Here is a 21,509-nt window from a genome sequence, read left to right as displayed (position 1 = left end):
CAAAGATCGCACCGCATCCATGAGGTTCCGCACAACCATCTCGGCCTTGTTGGCACCTGCCATTGCCCAGGCGCAATGGTGGGGAGGCGCTCCTAATTGCGCGGTAAGCCGTCCCTTTCCCATCCTCTCCCAACCCGCCCCCGGAATAGCTCCTAACTAAGAATCTCCCCTCCGCAGCACTCCTGCTTCTCCTCCTTCTTCACCTCAGCCACCGACTGGCCCTCCCCCTCCAACTACTGCGACTCCAGCCAGGGCGCCTCCGTATCAAGCTGCCTATCCTCCGCCTGTTCCGCCACGCCGACGGCCCAGACGTCCTACTCCTCCCTGTCCTCGTCCCTCTGCTCCCGCTGGGCGTCCTGCTCCTCGGCCGGCAGCACCGGCGTCTTCACCGCCACTTTCCCAACCATAACCGGCCACCACGGCGGTCCATGGGGCAACGGAGACGGGCCCTGGACAGGCGGGCCGTACACGGTCACGGGGTGCGAGTGGGACGGTTCTCCGTGGGCGGGCGGGCCCGGCGGGTGGGGCCCGGGTGGCAGGGGCGGCGGCGGCGGGCCCTGGGGCCAGTGGGGCAACGAGTGGTCGTGGGCGACGCGCACCACCACCGTCACGGTCGTGGTCACGTCGGACGGGAGCGTCGCCACCACCGTCGGCCCCGCCACGGTCGCTGTCGCGGCCAGCGGCGACGTGCGCAGCACCACCACGCTCGGCATCGTGGGCGCGGAGCAGTCGGCGCCTACGGCGAGCGACGGCGATGGCAACAAGAATGCCGGCCCGCGTGTGGCGGGGGATGTCGGCGTCAAGGCTGTCGGGGCAGTTCTGGGCGGGGTTGTTGCTGTCGTGGCTATGCTTTAGGTTTGGGTGGTTATTCGGGGGGGGGGGGGGGGGTTGCTGCCTCCTTTTTTCTTCTTTTTCTTTTGGGCACCTTCGTTCTTTTCTTTTTTTCTCTGTCCTTCTTTCTCTTCCCCGGATCTCTTTTTTCGGCAGCGGGTAACGGGTGACGGGCAACGGACTGTGGGAGGGTATGGTATTGTGAACAAGGGATAACTAAGGGGATTGGGGATGGTTCAAAATGACAGGGAGGGAAAATAAAGGAGAAGATAATAGAACAGGAGGAGTAGCTCGATTGTCCCATGACTCAGGCGGTTGGTTGAAGAGCAGGTTCGCCGGTCTCTGGTTGGGAGTCTTGGGGGATTCCTTCTGCATTTCAGTCTGTGTTAGATCTGGATCCTTCGCATCGTTTCCCCAACAATACTATGGTCACTCGTTCAAGCCTTTGCAACTTGTCAGGTAGTTAACTGTCCCTCTCGGTGAGGTCCTTGAGGTCCTTGATCGACGTAGCCCATTTGCTAGGGGGTGCCTACTCCATCTTGTCGGCGACAAGCTTGAGGCATGCACCCTCATTAAGGACATGCTCCTGGTTGAACATGGGGATATGCATGTAGCCATTGTGTTTCTGCCATTCGGTCGGCCGCAAACTGCGCTTGATCCAGGTGTTTCCGACCCGGTAATACTACCTCTCGGGTGTGACGGCGATACAATGCTCCTCGCGTTTCGCGTTGAGTTCCTGGTTGATTGGGGGGCCCATTTCAGAGTTGGTGAAGAGATGGCTGAGAGTGGGTTCCTATACTCTTCAGCGCTTCAGCTCTCTGTAAACGGTGCCATTGGCCTTGCTGCCTTGCAGCGCCCTCCCCTACGCGCCACAGGTGCTGGTTTGACAGATGTAACCCCCCAACCCGTGACAGGGAAAATTTAGAACTCAGGCGAAGAGGAGGTAGGCAAACTCTGGGACTGGCAAGAACCGCAGTGTGGTAAATCGGCTAAGAAGAGACGAACTGGCGACGCTGCTGCTGTAAAAGGCTTCCTCTCTAGCTAGCCATCCCAGACACCAGTCTCCTACCGCTAAAGGAGAGAAATGGCATGCGTTGATAGGACTAAAAAACCCAAATATAATCAGATAGTAGTCACATCGCTGATTTCATGACCTTGTTTCTAGCCAGGGTCAAGGCAAGTTGATGCCAACACTGAACGCGGTCCGACGTACAAGTTAGTGGAAATGCCGGTCACAGTCTACAGAGCAATCCCGGCCAGGATATCATGGCTTTTATGACACACCATGATATGTAGAAGACTTTCTATAGGAGGAGAGCCAGTGCTGATGGAGTTATGCCAGAAACTGAAGTACCCTTCGCTGCGGGTTCGCCAAAGCAACGACCACGCCGGAGTACCAGCCCTGGAATATAAGATAGATCAAGGCCAGATCATGTAAATATAGTTAATCCACAAGTAAACGAAAACATGAGAACTATCTCATTACTCCAGGGGACGGGGGATGATGAGGGCTGTCACATAACAGGCCACTCCGTTGCCTGAGGTGATTCGTGGCTGAACTGACGGTGTAAGAGCTGGAAAGCTAAGTTGGTGTCGAGAGAATCCTCGCCCAGCACGCCGTCGGTTTTGCATCCGTATCAGCAGGCATGCTCCGTCCGTCGTCACAAGGGCCGAAACGCTTGAAAAGGGGACACGGGAGTGATCAGGGGCAACCGAGAATACTCCTGATACAGAAAGGAGAGCGTGTGGCGACCAACCCAGCCTTATCAACCCCTGATATATGAACCAGATAGAGAGAATTAAGGTATTCGTGGTTGAAGAGGACCTGAGTGTTCAAGAAGCAAATGCTGGAGCAACTATGCTGGTTGCAATCAACCACACGCGTGTTATACCGGCATTAAGTGTATAGACAGCGTAAACTGTGCTAGTCGGGGAAGCAAAAGCAGGATGGCGCAACATCTTCATGGAAAGACGCCGTGTTTTGGAAGCGACGGAGGCACCCGACTTATATCACCATGGAGATGCTCTTCTGAAACCTGGACAAGGGGAAAGAGGTGCGATAAGGACTTTCATGGACATTTTAGAATAACAGTCCAGTCACGCCGCGGAACCAGGATGGCTTTGCGCGAGCGAATGAAATGTATGATAGGGCTCCCTGCTCGCCCTGGCCATTCATTACCTATCTCCTTTGACGAGAAACGGGATGGCGTTTTGCTCATGCCAGGCAAGAATTGCGTCTCATCACCTGATAGATCGGGACGACCTGGTTGGACAGATCTGGAGGGGAGCTGGGATATCGCAAAGATAAGCAGGATAGTGCAAGACGCCGAGCTGAGCAGATCTCCGCGGACATCTGCGCACGCCTATTTAAACTGCCGACCTCCCACCCTCTCTCAGCCGGTCTGTGATACCTCGCGAAAGATGTAAATCGACGAACGCTTCACGGACGAGCTCGAACGGCTAGGCCTGGATATCGACAACGATGGAGGCTCAGAGTGGGGGTCCGCGGGCGGGAGGAGGGGAGGAGTCGATTTCAAGAGGAGGCTTCTTTGGTGTATATCAGGGGTAAAGGTGACGGCTATTTCATGAAGTCCGATGCCCGGACGATGCCCGGACGACGCCCAAAGCATACATCAATATAATCATCGCCATGGAATCGAGAACCCGATTGAGCTCTGCTGCCGGAAAATGGCCGACAAAGATGCCCCCTATGTCATCCACCAAGATTCGGAGACGAAGCAGAACGTGGCGACGGGGATGCAGGCTTTCCAGCGTCCTCTTAGCCCCATTGCTGCTCCGGTGGCGATGTCATAGGTAGGCAGAGAAAGGTGTCTCGGATACCTACTCTGAAGCGGGCGGTCTCACCAAACCAGTCTCCAATTTGCATGTGATTCCGTGATGGATCTTCTACGGCGTATCATGATGATGCTGGATTCCCGCTATTGTCGCTAGCGAGGATGCTCCACCTATGGTCCCGTCCATATGAAGGAACAGACGACGGCCTGATCCCAGGACCAGGGGTGTTTGAAATGCCGCAAGCAGACGCAAAGCAGACGAGGTTGGAGATTGGAGGCATTGCACCTCGCATCAGTGCAGCTTGGCGCGCCGTAGGGCGAAGGCGAGGGCGACTCCGTCAACAAGACCCGGAAATCATCCGCCAGGCATATGCTTCAAGATGCTGGCGATCGAACCGACGAAAGCATCCATCCATGGCATCCCGTTCATCAATGTACTATGCGGTGTGTACTGTACAAATACCAGGTATCTGTAGGGCGAGGCGAGGCTGGGCAGATACGGAGCAGATCGGGAAAATGATCGAATTTAGCCAACGCTAGCTCGGAGCATACCGGAAGTGGGGGCCCATTTTAGCTTAAGTTTGCGGTATGACTCGCACGTCCAGACACGCCCTTTCGGGCCCAGCGGAGACACGCCGCTACGGCCCTCCTGCCTCCTCTGATTCCTTGCGGGACTTGCGCTTCTGTGTGCAACCAACCATACCGCAGTACATGCGTAGAGGCATGTTGGAACTTGAAAACGGGTCTTGAGTGGCCAAAACACTACGGGGTAGGGAATACGGAATCGTGAAGCGGTCCAAGAGTGGGGGTCACAGTGATGCATGCATGCAAGTGCTTTAAATCCCTGCTTCTGCCCTGGATGTACCCGATACTTGGCAACTCCACTTGCCCCCAATTTCTGCACGGTGATATGCTGATAGGGAGACCCGATTACTTGTTAGCAGTACTAATCGACTTGGTGATCCGTGATTAAGCTTCTCCCGAGTCTTGAACAACTGATTGTGAAACTTGGTCTTATACACGGGCATTTACACATACTCAATACATAATTGTAGTTATTCTGTCGTCCTTCACAACTATAAAATGGAAAACCTCTCAAGTGGCCAGAGTTGGAGGGCCGTCTACCAGGGCTTATCCGTCGCGGCTGTTGGCTCGCAGTGCTGTGCTCCGTAATCGTCCAGGTCGCCTTATAAATGAAGATACGTATCGTAGGTAGGAGAGATGAGTCCTCGAACCCCACCCTATCAGGCGCTCGCCCACGCAACTGCTTCGCTACTGCAGCAGGAGCAGGAGCAGCAAGGATATAGCGTCTGCCGTTCTCTTCTGGGTCTTTATAAGCTAGGTAGGTTCCCACCCGCGCGCGGCATTATTTTACGCGTGCTGAGAGCTGAGATGACGGTGGGTGTTCCACGTCTCGTTCTCTTCATCTACTAGGTAACTTGGTCCAGTTTATTAGTACCTGCTGCCTAACCTCCACTCGATCCGAGGTCGAAAACCTGGGATCAATTGGAGTTCGTGAGGACGGGAACCGAGGACCTGGGCTACCTTAATATCGACATCATCAGAGCGTGGGAGGTGGAGAACGGTTCTTTTCAGGGTCCGCATTACTTCCACTTCTTCACCTACCTCTGACGACCGTGCTGCATGGCATGTAGAATGCACGGTGAGCCGGGCTAAACACCAATCATTGCCCATTGCCACTGTTCTTGTTTTGTAGGCCGCAAGGCATCCATGCAGGATTCTAGGTGCGACGGAAAGCTGGGATTGAAATAGACCTCTCCCAGTTGGCTGTTCACCAGCAGACATGCCCCGCACCCACATGAACTTTCCTGACTTCATCGTTCAGCAGTGGATTGCATCGATCACTCTAGCCCTATCGTTGCCAGGGAAATCGGGCACTATCGTAAGGTAGGCACGTACGTATTCGGAAACCACTTACTGTAGTACTCCCCTGAGATGGAGTATGGAGCGCGGCCGCTCTGCAGCCGTCTCGACTCTCAACGTTCGTCCCGACTCAGTGCACGCTAGGGTTGCACGGTTGGACGTAGCCAAGGTGAACGCACGGTACAGCACATGGCCCCCCTGCCGCGACGAAGGGCAGGCCTGGTAGGGTGAAGCAAAAAGCGGGTGGAGAAGGTACTCGATACTTTCTCCTCCTCCACGCTTCAACCCGTTTTCCATGCCGCATTTTGTCGTGTATGCGTACAGGTGCCCCCATCCCTTCTCATCCTCCCTTCTCGTCCTGCAGCCAATTCTGCCTATGAAAGAAGCTGGTAACTTCCATACTCACGATAGCACGGCTTGAGATCTAGATGTGGAAAGCAAATCCCAGGAATCTCCTGGAGACATTTGCTCTGTTGAGTACCTGCTGAGAGGGGTCGATCTACCTACCCTTGACAGTGAAGTATAATTTTGGCCGCGCACCCATTATCCACTTCCCTCGGCGGAATTGAGGCTGGTAGGATTGGCCAGTTGACGCCAACCCCACTGATGGGATGTCTTGCTGCCAATTCCAGCCCCTGTTAGCTTTAAGCCCGCTATGGTAGTGTGCACCACCAGATATTAGCACCACCCGAAATATTCCACGGTCCACAGTGCCACACAGCCAGCAACTCCATCTCTAGTGTATGTATGTATGTACTGTCTCTCTGCTCAACTCTATCTTTGTTCCTGCCTCCGTGCGCCACCGCCCTCCCGTCTGCGTCTCTCTTCCACAAGTAGCCAAACACCACCTGAGAAACACCTGGCGGACACGGTTCCCTTCCCCAGCCGAGAGCAGCGCCAGGTAATCGTAGCTGCTTTTGTCAATTGTCTCGTTTCCCTTTCTTCCTCGAGTCTGAGGCCGGAAATCGAGAAAACCACACGCTGCTCGGCTTGTGCTTCGGGAGGCATCAACGCCTGTGCGGCGAGCCGAAAGTGGGAAAAACCCACCTTCCGGCACTTTGCCAACTCCCGCCTCCATCCTCTTGACTCCAACGCTGTTGGGCCCTATGGCAATGGCTACCAGCACAGCGACTCCAATCGCGAGGTCAAGTCCCTTGGCCCCGGTCAATCCCACTACAACAGAGCATGACTTCCGCTTCCCGAGACGGCCTCTCCACGGCGTCCCACCGCCAACCTCCAACCCCCAGACCAACCCCGGAAACCTGCGCGCGAATTTGCAGGAACTCGGACTTGGTCTCCCGACGACATACGCCAGCGGTGGCCGAGATGAATTACTGCAATCCGCCGTGTTTCCCCCTTTCCAGGACCGCATAATGGGGTCCAACCAGAGCCCTGAGGAGCTGCAGCAGCAAGATCCGTTGGCGACCCAGGTATGGCGCTTCTTTAACAGGATGAAACATCAGATGCCAAATCAGGAACGTCTGGAGAACTTGACATGGCGTATGATGCACGTGAACTTGCGCAAGACCAAGCGGGAAGAGGAGGCTCGGTGAGTGCTCCCCCTCTGGCAGACTGGGGCTTCGATTGCGACAGGGAAGAGGCTAATTGACCATTTGGCAAAGACACCTCCAACATCCATTTGGCGCCGCTATCAACGCACCCAGCGGCATTTCGCAATTGCGAAAAGCATCTGAGCAGAACCCGCCGCAATCGGAACCAATGAGCCTGGACGACTTCGTTTATTCTGATAACGTTGCTCCGCCCGCAGCTTTCGCCCTCCATGCCTCGCAAGTAACAACATCCCAGCGGGCGGACGACCGGTCGGATCACTCGGCCATCCCTGCCATCCCCATCAAGTCAAGGAGGGAATCCTCGCAGCACTTTGTTCCTCAATCCGTCCCTGTCCCACGCCACCAGCAACGCGTGCAGGACGAATTTGGCTATGTCGCCCGACATCATCGAAAGACGAGCATAGACGAGAGACGTGTAAGTTATCTGCGCCTGTTGGAACGATGGATGACACGCAGCCCCAACGCCGTCCCCGCACGCCCCCAAAGTTGCACTTGACGATGACGATATCTGACCATCTGTGCCTTTAGACTCGGAAACGTCCCGCTGACTTCTCCCCCCATGTTCCTGCCATCAACAGCAATCCTGTCGCGAACGAGCTTGGCCCTGACTCCGATCTCCATGAATATTCTCTCGATCAGTCTAGCCAGATGAACCTCACTCAGTCGCTCAATCAGCCCGGGATTTCTTTCGCGCTGGACGCCTTCACGCTTGAGAACGACCCTATAATGACGTCTTCCGGTCCCTTCCAACAGAACTTCTCGTTCTCGCCGTCTTCGTCGTCTCCATTGGTCACTCACGGGCAGTTTCCGGGCTTGTACGGGAACTCGTTGCCCGCAACAGACTACTATTCCCCTCCCGGGTCTGCCTATCAATCTACGGCTTCGACTCCGCATCCCCTAAATGAAGGCGAAAACTTCTACTTTGCGTCAATTGACCCGCGCAACCAGAGGTCGCACGCCTTCAGAACCGGGCCAAATTCAATGAACAATGCCATGGCTCAGTTCGTGTACAACGGCAACGGGAACTCGATGTTTCCCACTGCCGCTACCAGTACTGACCCCGTCTCATCGTTTGCCGGGACCAACTCCTTTGCGCACATTGACCCCGCCCATGTTTTCCAATCTGACCACACAGTTCGGTCACCCGCTGTTCCGATGATGCAGGATAACATGTTTAAGTTTGGTGCCGACTCGGACGGAGAAGACGACGAGGGAGGTGTCTTCGCCGATCGCAACATGGCAATGCCTCGAGACTTTTCTCCGGTGGTAATGGAGGATGCTGGCTTTGATATGGGCACCTCTTCTTTGCAGTGGGATCCATCACTACCTGGCCAGTTCAATACACAGGCTGCGAGATACCCTGGCGGTCCACCTCGCAAGCAGGTCACGATCGGGTCCACGACAACCGAGTTCGTAGATGTGAGCGGCGATTGGGAAGGGGGAAGCCTTGAGAGGTCGCAGTCCCAGTCCTTCGGACAAGCTGCAGATCGACACCAGGGCAAGATACCGAGGACTGCGTCCACTCCAGGCCTTGCCGGCCGAGGAATCCATGCCGATCATCCTTCTCGGTCAACGCCGAACTCGCCACCTCCTGAGCCATCTGGCCAAATGTCCGGCGTCTCCTCAGTTGCCCCGAGCCGACCATCCTCGCCGTCCGGTTCCAGGCAGGGATCAACGACCAACCTGCAAGGAGTCGCCGGCAACCAAGGTGATGGTAATGCTCCGACCACGTGCACAAACTGCTTCACACAAACCACTCCGCTGTGGCGCCGAAATCCCGAAGGCCAGCCCCTCTGCAACGCTTGTGGGTTGTTCTTGAAACTCCACGGCGTCGTCCGACCGCTCAGTCTGAAAACAGACGTCATCAAGAAACGCAACCGTGGTTCCGGTGCAAATCTGCCTGTGGGGGGAACGAGCACTCGAGCTAAGAAGAACGCCGGCGTGGGTGCTTCCGCCAATACCTCGGGAACCAACACCAGAAAGAACTCGATGCTCGCCCTCTCGTCCAGTGCCACCACTTCGACCACTCAACCCACGTCGGCACCGGTCCAGAACCGAGCCGTGAGCGTCCACGATAGCGGGGGCTCGATTGGTGGTTCAGCTTCAGGAGGGAGCACAGCGGGCAGTACCCCCACGAGCTATCACGGCAGCAGCGGGTCCACAAGCGGAGTTGTCGGCGGAAAAGGCGTCGTGCCCATTGCAGCGGCTCCACCAAAGAGCACACCCGGCCCGGGTGCCGCCATCTCTTTGCCGCGATCGGCAGCCACGGGTTCGAAACGACAACGCCGTCATAGCAAGGGTGCCGGGGAAGACCAAGCCACCGCCAGCATGGATATCGATAGCCCTGAGAACTCGACTGGATCCAACGAGGGTGCTCCGTCAGTTGGCTCTAGCAACAGCTTCATCAGTGCGTCGACGAAGCCAAGCAATCTGGGACTCGCCAGCAGCTTCGGCATGACCCAGCGATCAATTGGGTCAAGCATGACGAGCATAGCGAGTAGTCAATCCGGTGCCACCATAACTCCAGGTGGTGCCGGTGCTGGCCCACAGGAATGGGAGTGGCTGACGATGAGTCTGTGAAAAGCTTTTCGCCAGCTTTTTGAACCTCGTGTGTTCCTCCACATACCTGGGATTGATGCCTATAGCGTATCGTTTCCGCGATGGGTTAACTATTCAGAGCTACCTGCTATGGCAAGCCCGATACCAGGAAGGCCTTAAATGGTGGTGCATTTCCTCCCGAAATACCGGCCTCGAAGATGCGCGCACATGACCTTCGGTGGATAGAATGCGGCTTCGTCATCACTACCAGGCCCAGCACTTTCGTCCGTCGCTATCATGTTAATGATTTTGTTCCATTTCCTTGGGGGATTTTGCTTGCTCGGCGTTTCATATCTTAGATGGCCATTTTGTCTCTCTGTCTCTCTCTTGCGGCGATGTCTTTTTTTCTCCGGTGCTACTGCAAACTCCTTTCGATACCAAGTCTCTGTTTCTCCTGCGAGGTTTCTCTGGGGGACATTCGGCATAAACAATCGGCCTTTTCTTTTTCGACTCCAGGGATGGATGGTATTTACGTACGAGGCCGGATACGGCGCTTTTGGACCCGGGACTCTTGTAGATGGTTACAGGGGCTTCTCTCTCTCTGTCTCTCTTTTCTTCTCCTTTGCCGCTTCGTCCGGTGCACCGCAGGTTCTCTGGGTTGTTTCCACCATTCCTGGATATTCTTGCCATTTACGGGATGCATTTCCGGCTTGATTTTGGATGACGCCCGTCTCCACGCCGATATCTGTATCTCGGAGAGAGACGAAGCAGGTTCACCCATCGGGATTCTTGATATGGAATTATATTCACGGAAGATCGTGGTGGCGAGCTCATTTGGACGTACTGGCCTCTCCCTACCCAGGCTTGGGAGAAAGAGGACTCGGCGGCGAACAGGGAGAAGGGTGTGTCTATCCGGACTGATCTATTGGGACATCTATTCGGACTACTTTTTGCGCGATTTGTTACGAATTATGTGGTGGAGGACAGATGTAGACGATGGGATACCCCAGTTTGACTTTGAGGCGAGGACGGGTGGATAGTGGGATCCGGACGGACAGGCTTGGGCTACCTGCCTGTTGGATGAGGGCGTGCAGCAAGCCTGGCCCTGCGATGTTGGTTGATAAACTAGCACCCTACCCTAATGCCCGCCCACTTGAACGAAGTCGAACTATCTAACATGTCTCTTGCTTGCTACGACGTGACTGGAACCCCGTTTTTGTTGCAAACATCTGTGCTAGAGAAGCGATCATCCGGAAGGGGCCACAGTCCGCCTTGAGACCCAGATTTGGTGACGCGGCTTTTGCGACGAGTGGATCGGTGAGGGTACAAATCACGCCACTCCAACTTCTATCATACCCATGATACGGAGCCATCCCAGAGCTAGCACTCTTGGATATGTTCAACTTATATCCAATCCGTCCGATGTCGCTGAAGCACCACTGTTGGCAGTGGAAAGATCGGGGTTTGTTGTTCACGACCGAATACTAGCGTAAGTTTGGTGGGTCCGGGTCGGATCGGAAAGTTCAGGTGGGGTGAAGGTAAAGTGGGGATACTAGGTACGGAGCTATGTACTGTGCCTTAGGTTGGTAGGTAAGCAGTGATATGGAGAAACATGCACAAGGCTTCGATTCAGGGACGACCCTTTTTAAAACTGTGTTCCTTAAAAAAGAAGCCCGGCAGCTACCTGAATTCTTAAGCCTTCACTTGCCGGCCACATCAGGTGCGACAATGCAGTTGGAATAGCCATGGCCAACCGTGACAAAAACGGCTAGCCCCATCTTTAGCTTTGGTGGTGCGCCTGATCCATCCTTTGTTCCGTAGCCAATCGTCTGATCTGCCAAGAGATAACGAGAGGTAGCACTGGCTAGTGCATCACCGCAATCCAACTTCAGACAGAAGGGCGGCGGGGTGAGTTTCCGCGGAGCATGCTTTTTAGCAACTTAGCTACCTACCTTTCTTGGCTGGAATTCTGACGTATGACAGTCGCAAGATCCAACCATTCGAGCCAGTCGGACACCCCACCACGCTACTAATCCTTGGCGACTGTCTACCAAACATAACCCCCTCCTGGCTGGTCCCGGACCTCACAACCTTCCCACTGCTCTAGTCTCCTGAGCGAAGAACCCTCATCGGCCACGAAACGAGTTGAGCGTTCTCCCGAAACAGCAACAATGAAGCTCACCGTGATCCCCGCGATCCTCGCCACCTGCGGCGCAGCCGCCGCCGCGGCCGTGGCGCGGACGCCCAGCAGTGACGCCCACGACCGCTCCTCCGACCCCCTCTCCGCCCGCGGCCACCGCATCCCGACCGCCTACGAGTCCGCCGTCATGGGCCGACGCATCCTAGCCCTGAGCCCGCTCGGCACCCTCTCGACCGTGTTCCCCGAGGACAAGGAGGAGTCCGGCTCCGGCTCCGGCCCGGGAGCCGCGGAGAGGCGGCCCTCGGGCCTGGGCGGCGTCCCGCTGGGCTTGGTCGACTACGTCGCCGACTGCGAGGACGAGGGCAACCCGACGATCCTGGCCGTCGACATCGCGACGCACTTCCGCAACGTGCGCGCCGGCTCCAACATCAGCCTCGCCGTGCGGTGGGCGCCGCCGCACCCGCCGTCCAAGCGCATCTCCTCCTCCTCCTCCTCGACCTCGTCTCCTCCCTCGTTCCTGGGCCGTCTCCTGGACTACCTCTTCCCGGGCCAAGGAGACTCCGACGACTCCGACTCCGATCACCATCACCACCACGAACCAATCCCCTACTCGGCCGCCAACCTCCCGCGCTTCTCCCTAATGGGCTACCTAGAAGACATCCCCTCCCCCGCCCCCACCACCTCCACCTCCGATTCCGACATAGCCGACTGCTTCGTCGCCGCCCACCCGGACGCCCGCCACTGGCTCCCCGGCAACCGGATCCACCGGTCGCACTTCGTCCGCCTCGTCGTCACCTCGGTGTACTGGGTCGGCGGCTTCGGCGACCGCGCCTACATCGGCTGGATCCCGGCCGACGACTGGGCCGCCGTCTCCAGGGACGAGTGGGAGGCCGTCCGCCTGCCGGGCGAGAGGAAGGGGTGGGACGAGTGGGCCGCGTATGACGAGTCCCCGACCCTTGGGGGTGATGACCTGTGAGGGAGAAGAAAAAAAGGGGGGGAGGGGGGCGGTTGGAGGGGAAGGTGGAAATCGTGGGATGGATTTGCTTTTCTTTCTTTTTTGGACATAGTCCCTGAACAGACAGATTGTAGTGTCGCTCTGTTTCCAGCTCCCCTACCGTGCGGGTCTTCGTTCGCTTGGAGAAACGAGGACAGACACGCAGTGCATCTTTGATACTCGCATCCAGGTTTACCACCTCGGCTCTACAATGAACCGTCTTTGGGCTCGTATCAGTACCTAACCGTTGCCCGCTGTGTGAAGTGTTACGGCGGATCGAATGGTTCGTCAGGCTTTTAAACATTCGTGTGATCCTGCTCAAAACACCATGAAATCCCACTTCGCTCTCAATATCCGGTAATGCCAGAGTACTTGGTACTGTAAATAATCCATGACCAATGGTCGTCCTGCCCAGGGTATATTCGCTACAAACAATTTGACAATCACCAGCATTTCAATCATCCGATATGAGGCATCCCCCTGATGCCCCTTCCTTCAAGCTCCTCCTCTGACCTCTTCCTGTCGAAGTTCCCTCGCACCACTGTGTCTCATCAGTCCACCCTGATAACAACCTTCCATCCCAGCGCCCCGGCCTCCCGGATGGCACATGCCAGGCAGCCGCGTCTCCTCCGGCTGATCAAGGCGTTCCACCCCCTCTCGGCACAGAAGGCCCTGACCAAGATCTCCATGTCCGAGCCAAACTGTCTTCTTCTCGTCTCATGATGCATATTCTTCGCCGCAGTCTCAATTGGCCCCTCGAGGCCGCTGCCTGGAGCTCGAGCGGCCTCCCTCGCCGCAATGCTTTCAGTCTCGCTCATGGCTGGCGATCGGCTTCGAGAGTGCTGGAGGATGGGTGACAGGGGAATCTCATGCTCTTGGGGTAATTGGCTGAAGCCGGTGATGCAGTCGATCACGAGCACCTTGGCGGCATTACCAGGAGCTGGTGTGAGGGTAGGGCAATGAGCTGTAGTCGAGTAGTTGGCTAGCAGGGTCTCCAATGGGAAATCCTGCTTGGTCAAGAGTTCCGACAGGTGGATGGCCGTATATGTATAGTACTTATGTAGAGGGTGGCCTTCAAAATAAGTTAGTCCGACATTTCGCATTTGCAATCAAGCGAGGACAATGCTTACCGACTACGCTTGCCGTCTTTCCTACTGATCCATTGCCAGAGAGGTCGACGTGCTGGATCGTGGGACTGGATGGCGACTTCAAGATCTTGACGTACTGAGACGGGACGCACGGGTGTGCAGTTACGAAATAGACATCGTTGGAGAGGTTGTACGTATATTCTTTCGCTTCCTCGCTTCCTGCCTCGGTTACTGTAAATGAGACTGCTGCCGGGTAGGTGTGGATCTCAGGTGGCTTGCTGATTTCGGAGAAGGGCGTGGCTCCCATTTCGTTGGTCGGCGTGGTATGTACGGAATCGACGGGTGCCCAGAGACTGAGCGCCTTGAGTTCGATTGTGACGATCGGCGGCGGGTTTTCGCCATATATGTTTTCGAACGGGATGATAAAGTCGGCCGGGAGTACGGAGGAAGGATCCGTATCCCCCAGCACGTTTGACTCCCTCTCGATCGTCGCTTTGGCCCAGAGCCTGGCCTTCTTGTTGATGCACTGGGCATCCTCTGTGTGTAACGTCAACCATCTGCCTGCCGAACCACACATCACCACAACTTACCTGGAAGGTCTGTAGCCTCGATGTTTACCCAGCCCTCACCAAGACCTTGAGGCGTTATATCGCTGGATATCCATCCCATACACTCGGCAGATCCTTTCCCTGCGGCTAGAACACGGCCGACAATGCACGCGGTGCTCCAGAAGCTCTTTCCGCTGTAGACGAACCCGCCGCAAAGGTTCGCCATTGAGCCCAGACTTGCCATTGCCTCCAGGTCATTCTCCAAGAGCGTTGACATCAAGAAATGGTAGATACCCTCGCCGGGGAGCATCAGGCCGGAGACATAGCTCTTTGACAGCCAGCCCGAAGGGTGAAGTTCTGTTGACAACTTTTGTCGTCTCGATGGCGTCCTCTTGATATTCGCGTCTCCCTTGGAGCCTCCAAAATAGGAAGACCGCTGGCTACCCCGGCTGGCCGGACTGGCCAACGGCGTGTGTAAAGGGGCGCCATCCGTTACGGCCCGGCAGCTCTCTGATATTTTCGCAGCAGAAGATTCAATGCCAGGCCATTTCAGACGTCCGGCAAAATGTGTAAGCCCATCAACCTGCCGCTGGCAGTGTTTCCCCTTTATCGCATATACCGGCGTTTGATGCTGGTGATGGCCATCCTCGTGGGATAGTGATATGCGCTTCGTCAACGTAGCCAACCAACTGGAGGGCCTCTCTTGTTGCCCCTCTTGTTCTTTCTGCTCTGTCTTAACCACCTCGATATTCTCCAGCCATGCTCGAGCCAGGTGCATCGACCACCTCACTGATCCATTGGCGTCCTTCTCGAAGCGATGGATTTCGCAGGGCCTAATACTTTCCAAGCCTAGCTCATCGCCTTCCGTGATAGCGTCCAGCCTGACAAGGAGCTCGCATGCCAGTAAAATCTGCACGAGAAGCCAATATCTCTCTTCGTGGGCCTCCTTGGCTGAACTTCCGGTTTTAGTCGAAGCCCCGTCCCCAACTTCGTCTTCAGCTGCCCAGAGCAGCTGGCCTAACCTGATGCGCCACTCGACGTGGGAGAAGTCGATCCACATGCTCGGTGCTGCCAAAACCTTGACCAGTGCCTGTATCTGCACAGAGAGGCTATATGGGTCATTGTGGTCAAGCACCTTCGTTGGCGGGTGTAAGATCTGGAGGAAGAGCTCGTTGTAAAGCTCGCTTGTCACGCGGTGTTCCCGGGGGTGCGGCTCAGTGTACCTCCGACCGTTCTTGATGAGCTGCTCCAATATTGCCGTCTCGTCGAGGCGCCGTAGGCCCTCCTTGGACGCCAACATCTTCTGGCGCTGGTCGGCGACAGCGGGGTCTCTCGAGGTAATGGCCTCGAAACCCGCCTGCTCTTCCCGGAGGGCATCGGCAACCCCAAGCTCCAGGACAGCTTCGTAGCCCAAACTCCCCTTCTCGAGGCCTGCCATGCTCAGCATGTTAGGCCGCTCGCGGCAGCGCGGGTAGTAGTGGGCACGTTGTTTCTCGGGCTTGGCCGTCGCTCCCAGCTGGGCGGACTGGATGTCGCGAGTGATGTGCGGCCATGTGGTCAAGCACCTCCAAGCCTTGTGCTCGATCTGGACATGGTCGGTGAGGTCGCGGATCTGCAATTCCTCGTCCCACGGGAACGCCACAGACGGGTGAGGGGCGCCGGTGTAGTGGCCTTCGGACCGGGCAAAGTACTGCGGGGCCCCCGAGAAGAGCTTCTCGATCTCGGCGTCGGTAAGCGAGGCCATGATGCGGTCTAACTTCAGCACTGGTTTCGCCGGGGGGTCTTTGGCTTGCTCGCTTCCTGGGGGAGGCGGAGAGGGCAATGGCTTATTCGGGTTGACGGGGGACCGTGGAGATAGCGACGTCTCTGAGCCAGGAATCGGCGAGGACTAAGTACCGTTGTCAATTGAGATTATAAGTAAACCGCATGGTCTGGCAGAGAGTCCAGGGATGGAAAGGGGCAACGAGGAATGTTGGGAGGACAAGGGTCTTTGTGGGGAAATGTTGGATCTCCCCAGATTCCTCCTATAATTGAATGCAGGAACAGCCAAGCATGGGTGGTCACGCGGCAATCAGGCGATTGCCTCGTTTGGACGCAGCCTCAGTGACACCTGTCACTAGCGTGGTGCATCGACGGAGTTGGGGTGGCGGGGAATTGGTTGCAGTAAAGGAAGGAACATTCAAACGTACAGCTGCAGTGCTGCGTGGCGGCGTCGCTAGATGCGAGTCCCCCTTCCCCCGCTGAGGGGTCGAAGCGGCCGAGGCGGGTGAGGGCGCCTTCCCAATGAATAGCGAACGGCTGATTAGACCTTGGAGAAACTCTCTTTTTGAGGCCCTTCGCTCCTTCCCGGTGCCAGCCGGACCGCTGCCACTCCCGCTGCTGCCATCGTCGGCCACGGCATTATCGGGGCTGGTACGATTTCGTCCGGAATTCGGCGGCGGCTGTTGATCTTTCGGGTCGCGAGGGGCCCTTTTCAAGAGCGAAAGTGAGGGCATTGCCGGGAGACGCCGGCAGCTTGCTCAGATCATCCAAACCTTCGGATGGGAGACTGCAGCAGATGCACGTGGGTCGTGAATTCACAGTTCACAGCACCGGGGACTGTGCTTGCAGATCCTGGGGATCCGATGCCTGGGCACTACCTGGTAGCTACTGTGAGTCGGGGAAGAAAACGAATGGAGAGAAGAAGGAGGAAGGAAGAATCTGAGACGCGGGATGACATGGAGAATATAGCAGGGTGAGTTAAGGCTGACTGTCCGTCTCAGGTCTAGAGGTATCTAAGTAAATATCAATTATATCACCGTCGCAGGCCCTCTTATTTGCCCTTTGGCTGACACTGGTGACGGCACCGACAGGTTGCGTCATGTACAAGTGTGGGGCTCCCAACGCCTGTTCCATTGTAATGAATAAGGGATGGGGTGCCTGTCCTGAATCAAGGCCACATATAGCTTGTTAAGCTGCACTCTGCATCCCAAGGAAGGCTGCGATTGCAGCTGCGTATGTATGTGTACTGTACATACATACCTGCAGACGAAGCCCAAGGCCTCTGACGCAATGGCTCTCTCTTGCTGCAGCGAAGATCAGAAGAGAGGGTGAATTGGTTTACACCGGGTCATTTCGGCTCATCCACCGGCGATCCCGCCCCATACCCCATACGAAACATCTTTAAGTTTGTTGTTTCGAAATGGTGGCATTAGCGGCGCAGTGACTCCTTCGAGAGGCACTTTCGGAATTCCCGCTCTCATTTCTCCTGCGACAGGCTGAATGCCTATGAGCCTAGACCCTTATATGGCCACTATATTGCCAGGGGGGAGCCCGGGTGCCCCTCCGGAGCCGCAAATGACGTCTTCCCGCACGCCGCTGTGGTTCGAGAAGGCTTCCTGGAGGAACGGGTGGGTTTAGGCGCTCATCTAATAATCCATGGGGCGGATTGTTGTAGGCATATCCCGTTGCATGCTCTTCACTAGATCAAAGTCGAAAATTTGGTCAATTTCTTGATATTCTTAACTTTGGTCGTCTCCCTTGGCAACCCCTTGTCTTCGACCGTCCTTGTGATCGTCGCAAGTTTAAGCAAAGTCGCCGAGCCTTGCTCAATGGTGATAATTGGGGCGGCGAGTATCCACTGACTTGGAGGCAGTCACTGCGGCCCTTGCGAGCCTCCCGCACGGTATGGTCACCGGAAGTCCTTCGCGCAGCCGCATTCCACGACCGAGGTGGAACCCTAGACATAATAACTCTAACCTCCAACTGGAGTGAATAGCGAGGGGCTTTCTTGCCCTCCATGATGTACCTTACAATGGCCGTAAGTAAACCACCACTCGAGTGTTCCCGTCCAAGGTACGGATAGCCAACGAAGCGACCCCCCATCTTGCGGCGGACAGAGTTCAAGCTTCGAGACGTGGGGGGGAATCTCTTTGGCCCGCGCGAAGCCAAGGTGAAGCTGATGTGAAGCGTCGACTTCCAACGTCTCGCCGATACAGTCCATTCGAGACTTGCCGACACAGACTCGTTGCCCGTCAGCGTAGCGAGAAGCAGGCCAATTATAGGGGAATAAGTCGCTAGTTCTCGTTGGCATGGCGTGACCTCCACGACGTGTTCAAGGCTTGCAGAGGAGTAAAAGTAGTCTGCAGTACCGTGCGAGAACAGGTATGGAGACGATGTCGCCAGCAACAAGGGAGATGACCGGCGGAAGACTGGTTCTTCAACGGCAAGCCGATGAACTCCGCGAAATGAGAGGTTAAAGAATACCCGAGTCGGACTTCCTGGGAGGCTGCACAGCTGTCTCCACTTTGGCGCGTTATTCCTGTTCTCAAGACGCATCCGCGGTGACATGTACAAGGACATTGCCATCATCGTTTGTCTTCTTCTATTAGTCCTTAAGTTTTTTTTTGGAGCGTTAGCAGGATATCACAACATGTCGGGCCGCGCTTACCGTAAGACCCATACGTCCGTATTGCCTACCGCACCGGGCCCAGATATCCGAGATAAGTTCACCGGGGTCAAAAGGCATATAAACCCAAATGGCGCGACTGGAACATGCGTCAAAGTCCTTGTAGAATGCCATTTCCTCCCCGTCACGATGGGCATGAATGGTCATGAGGTGGGCCGCCCAACAGGCCGAATACCCAGTCACGGCTGGTTCATTGCAGTTAAAGGAGACCATTCGAAGGTTTTGTAGAGCTGACGAATCGGCAAACTCGGGAGAAAAGGCCAAAACCGAAGTCGCTTATCTTAGGCTGGGGGATGGGCGCGGACCACATCAAGTTTGTAGAATCAGGGTCAGACGTGGATGTAATGGACCGTAGTTTCAAGCCCTAAATCAAGCATGTGAGTACGAGTAAGCGTAGTTGAGGCAGGCAACTTACACCTGACTTTGCCTTGAGCTTCCTTGAGGTAAGAGGGACAGTCCGCCACTAGAGACCCATTCTCGGGTTGAAGGGTGGTAGTTTGTCAGGGTCTCCTTGACTGGCGAATACTAACTGTCTGATGCCTAAGTGGTCCTCCAAGACGTAAAGAACCCCGACCTTTGACGCCTTGTTGGTATCAAGAAGCTTGGTGCAGTTGCGCTTAGGATCAGCCGTGTTCGAGAGAATCGCAACATACCGAACGCCATGGATGTGGACGTACTGAGCCCATACACCCAACGAAACGTCTATATCGCCATCTGAACTCCAGCGACTACACCAGAGTTCTTGGATCGTGCTTATGGCACACTCGCGAACAGGCTCCCTTGCAACCATCAAGCAGAGTTCCACAGGCAGCCTGGCACACATCTCCTCCAGTTTCATCTCCAATAAATACTGTATCCTATTGAATCGTCTTCGATCCTCAGATGGCATAGGTTCGAAAGAATATTCGGTGGCACAGAGGAATGCATAAGAAGGATGCGATGCGAATTCGACGCATTCCACATGAAAACCAGGCGCTTGCCCGTCGTAATGATGACAGAAAGTTGAACAAGCGCGCAAATTGGCTGTATGCTATCGTCCAGATGACTGAAAAGGTCGTAAGGGAACCTAGATGACATGCGGCCGTCCATGCCTACTTCTCTTAGAATGCAGCTTTTCTGACTTCTTGACAGACAAGCTCACCTGCAACCACTATTGCGCCTTGCGCAAAGGGAAACCGGCAGAGCCGGCATCTAGGGGGGACACAATACATCTGTATATCATCGTCCGATAACTCTGCTGGTTCCATGATGTTGTTTTGTGACGATGGGGTATTTCGCACAGATACAATCAGGGTTGAAAAAGGAGACGACCTCAGCCTTAGCCTCTCGACGCTGGACCAGGGTCGCGTACCCCACCATTCCCTGTCATTCAGGACATATTTTAACCACAGAATCCGTGTTGGACAACGGAGGTTTCAAAGGGGAGAGAAGCAACTGATCGTCAGGTATCCGTTATTCCCTTTCTCGGCCGTTCCTTGGGAAATCGGTCGCTTCCATTTGGAAGGGCATAGACGCATTCAGCAAGACTTGCTGGGACAGTAACAAGGGGAAAACGAGCGGCAAATCGCAGACGTGTTGGAGCTTCCTTTAACGCCCAGCTACATGCTGAGCCCTGCCTGATATGCCCAACCTCATGCAAAACACACCGAACAAGTTCCTATTCTTGCCTCAAGGCACGGCTGAAGAAACATGCCAAGTCCAGGCTGCACTCGGGGCCGCAAGGTAGAATCGCTTGTCATTGAGAGCATCTATTAACTCACTCCCGTTTATTTATTTTACCACTCCAATCTCGGGGTATCCGATGCCAAATCATGAACGCCGATAGACTCCATTTCGCCAAGGATTCCCAATCATAGGACACATCGCCCCCCTCTAACATGTTTTCCGGGCACACCAAATCAAGCCGGAGGGGTATCGTGCACGACAATCAGCAGGTATTTCGGGTTGGGCACAACGACCAGCTCCTGCTTCTTCGTCCGGAGCCGGAGGAGTTTCATCTCGTCCTGTAATCCTCCGAGTTAGCTTGCTTGCTTGCGACCGACCGACCTAAGCTTGTGCCTCCCCTTCCCCATCTAGCCGTAGAACAAAAAAAACATACCTCTGTGTCCAGCCCCTGAACCAGGCTTCCCGCCGAGTTGACGAAATTCCACACCAGGCCCGCCAGCTCCTCCGCCGCCCCCTGGGACTCGCCGGTCTGCTGTTGCTGTTGCTGCGTAGCGGGGTTGTTCGCGTCGCCGCTCGAGAAAGACCCGGCCGTCGACGGCGTGTGGATCGACGCCATCTGGCCGCTCGACCTTAGTATCGCGCCCGACACCCTGTCGAGCACGAGGGTCGCCTTGACGCCGGACTTTTTGGAGAGGCGGCCTATTGTTTCCTCTAATGCGTCGGGACCGTTGGACTGTGTATCAATGTTTAGTATTGGTTGGGGGCAGAAGGCCCGGGAGGGGGGGAGGCCCGCGTTTCCGCTTGCTGGTTGAAAGAGAGGACGGGCAAACTTACAATAGTAGGATCTGCCATTGCGAAGATGTTGCCGAAACCGGATATCTGCGTCTGACGTCTGCTAATCCGCAAAAGAGGATGCCCATTTGGCTTGGGGGAGATCATACATCTTAACCCGTCGGGTTCCTGGGACTGCTGGGTTCTGCCGTAATTCACCGCCTAATTCTGTAGCAG

General features: G+C 55.6%; 8 protein-coding genes across 8 annotated transcripts; 4 read left to right on the top strand and 4 right to left on the bottom strand.

The window, feature by feature from the left end:
• Window positions 1–19: 19 nt before the first annotated feature.
• On the top strand, window positions 20–1,206 carry QBC33DRAFT_606220 (uncharacterized protein; the record flags this gene model as incomplete). Its single annotated transcript, XM_060432299.1, has 2 exons — window positions 20–103; window positions 178–1,206. 2 exons carry the CDS (start codon window positions 20–22, stop codon window positions 853–855), a joined length of 762 nt encoding a protein of 253 aa, XP_060285009.1. The 3' UTR covers window positions 856–1,206.
• A 5,310-nt stretch (window positions 1,207–6,516) lies between these two features.
• QBC33DRAFT_360341 (uncharacterized protein) lies at window positions 6,517–9,820 on the top strand. Its single transcript, XM_060423914.1, has 3 exons — window positions 6,517–7,059; window positions 7,133–7,496; window positions 7,610–9,820. Exons 1-3 carry the CDS (start codon window positions 6,617–6,619, stop codon window positions 9,659–9,661), a joined length of 2,859 nt encoding a protein of 952 aa, XP_060285008.1. The 5' UTR covers window positions 6,517–6,616; the 3' UTR covers window positions 9,662–9,820.
• QBC33DRAFT_360203 (uncharacterized protein) lies at window positions 9,820–10,725 on the top strand. Its single transcript, XM_060423912.1, has one exon. The coding sequence runs from the start codon at window positions 9,979–9,981 to the stop codon at window positions 10,657–10,659; it is 681 nt and encodes a 226-aa protein (XP_060285007.1). The 5' UTR covers window positions 9,820–9,978; the 3' UTR covers window positions 10,660–10,725.
• Window positions 10,726–11,790: 1,065 nt separating this feature from the next.
• Window positions 11,791–12,735, top strand: QBC33DRAFT_557559 (pyridoxamine 5'-phosphate oxidase-domain-containing protein; the record flags this gene model as incomplete). Its single annotated transcript, XM_060429810.1, has 1 exon — window positions 11,791–12,735. One exon carries the CDS (start codon window positions 11,791–11,793, stop codon window positions 12,733–12,735), a length of 945 nt encoding a protein of 314 aa, XP_060285006.1.
• A 130-nt stretch (window positions 12,736–12,865) lies between these two features.
• Window positions 12,866–16,595, bottom strand: QBC33DRAFT_533713 (uncharacterized protein). Its single transcript, XM_060427485.1, has 3 exons — window positions 14,432–16,595; window positions 13,884–14,378; window positions 12,866–13,825 (listed from the first exon to the last, which is right to left on the bottom strand). The coding sequence occupies exons 1-3, from the start codon at window positions 16,131–16,133 to the stop codon at window positions 13,305–13,307; spliced, it is 2,718 nt and encodes a 905-aa protein (XP_060285005.1). The 5' UTR covers window positions 16,134–16,595; the 3' UTR covers window positions 12,866–13,304.
• Window positions 16,596–17,578: 983 nt separating this feature from the next.
• On the bottom strand, window positions 17,579–19,110 carry QBC33DRAFT_360211 (uncharacterized protein). Its single transcript, XM_060423913.1, has 2 exons — window positions 18,819–19,110; window positions 17,579–18,761 (listed from the first exon to the last, which is right to left on the bottom strand). Exons 1-2 carry the CDS (start codon window positions 18,971–18,973, stop codon window positions 17,873–17,875), a joined length of 1,044 nt encoding a protein of 347 aa, XP_060285004.1. The 5' UTR covers window positions 18,974–19,110; the 3' UTR covers window positions 17,579–17,872.
• Window positions 19,030–19,903, bottom strand: QBC33DRAFT_360419 (uncharacterized protein). Its single transcript, XM_060423915.1, has 2 exons — window positions 19,252–19,903; window positions 19,030–19,200 (listed from the first exon to the last, which is right to left on the bottom strand). The coding sequence occupies exon 1, from the start codon at window positions 19,723–19,725 to the stop codon at window positions 19,300–19,302; it is 426 nt and encodes a 141-aa protein (XP_060285003.1). The 5' UTR covers window positions 19,726–19,903; the 3' UTR covers window positions 19,030–19,200; window positions 19,252–19,299.
• Window positions 19,904–20,373: 470 nt separating this feature from the next.
• On the bottom strand, window positions 20,374–21,420 carry QBC33DRAFT_533703 (uncharacterized protein). The gene is made up of 3 exons (XM_060427484.1): window positions 21,336–21,420; window positions 20,935–21,234; window positions 20,374–20,839 (listed from the first exon to the last, which is right to left on the bottom strand). The coding sequence occupies exons 1-3, from the start codon at window positions 21,351–21,353 to the stop codon at window positions 20,735–20,737; spliced, it is 423 nt and encodes a 140-aa protein (XP_060285002.1). The 5' UTR covers window positions 21,354–21,420; the 3' UTR covers window positions 20,374–20,734.
• Window positions 21,421–21,509: the final 89 nt, after the last annotated feature.

This window comes from Phialemonium atrogriseum (assembly GCF_030411735.1).
Source record: "Phialemonium atrogriseum strain 8032-3 unplaced genomic scaffold QBC33scaffold_8, whole genome shotgun sequence".
NCBI lineage: Eukaryota > Fungi > Ascomycota > Sordariomycetes > Cephalothecales > Cephalothecaceae > Phialemonium > Phialemonium atrogriseum.
This window is presented reverse-complemented; position numbering and strand designations above follow the sequence as displayed.

Bases quoted from the DNA above. Each gene is read 5' to 3' on its own strand.
- QBC33DRAFT_533713 (XM_060427485.1), bottom strand. From the start codon at position 16,133: ATGGCCTCGCTTACCGACGCCGAGATCGAGAAGCTCTTCTCGGGGGCC. The intron at 14,379-14,431 runs GTAAGTTGTGGT...CGTTACACACAG, and splicing joins CGAGGCTACAGACCTTCCAG to AGGATGCCCAGTGCATCAAC. The intron at 13,826-13,883 runs GTAAGCATTGTC...CTTATTTTGAAG, and splicing joins AAAGACGGCAAGCGTAGTCG to GCCACCCTCTACATAAGTAC.
- QBC33DRAFT_360341 (XM_060423914.1), top strand. From the start codon at position 6,617: ATGGCAATGGCTACCAGCACAGCGACTCCAATCGCGAGGTCAAGTCCC. The intron at 7,060-7,132 runs GTGAGTGCTCCC...CATTTGGCAAAG, and splicing joins AAGCGGGAAGAGGAGGCTCG to ACACCTCCAACATCCATTTG. The intron at 7,497-7,609 runs GTAAGTTATCTG...CTGTGCCTTTAG, and splicing joins CGAGCATAGACGAGAGACGT to ACTCGGAAACGTCCCGCTGA.
- QBC33DRAFT_360419 (XM_060423915.1), bottom strand. From the start codon at position 19,725: ATGCCATCTGAGGATCGAAGACGATTCAATAGGATACAGTATTTATTG.
- QBC33DRAFT_533703 (XM_060427484.1), bottom strand. The intron at 20,840-20,934 runs GTATGTTTTTTT...GGAGGATTACAG, and splicing joins TTCAGGGGCTGGACACAGAG to GACGAGATGAAACTCCTCCG.
- QBC33DRAFT_360211 (XM_060423913.1), bottom strand. From the start codon at position 18,973: ATGCCCATCGTGACGGGGAGGAAATGGCATTCTACAAGGACTTTGACG. The intron at 18,762-18,818 runs GTAAGCGCGGCC...AAAAAACTTAAG, and splicing joins ACGGACGTATGGGTCTTACG to GACTAATAGAAGAAGACAAA.
- QBC33DRAFT_360203 (XM_060423912.1), top strand. From the start codon at position 9,979: ATGGCCATTTTGTCTCTCTGTCTCTCTCTTGCGGCGATGTCTTTTTTT.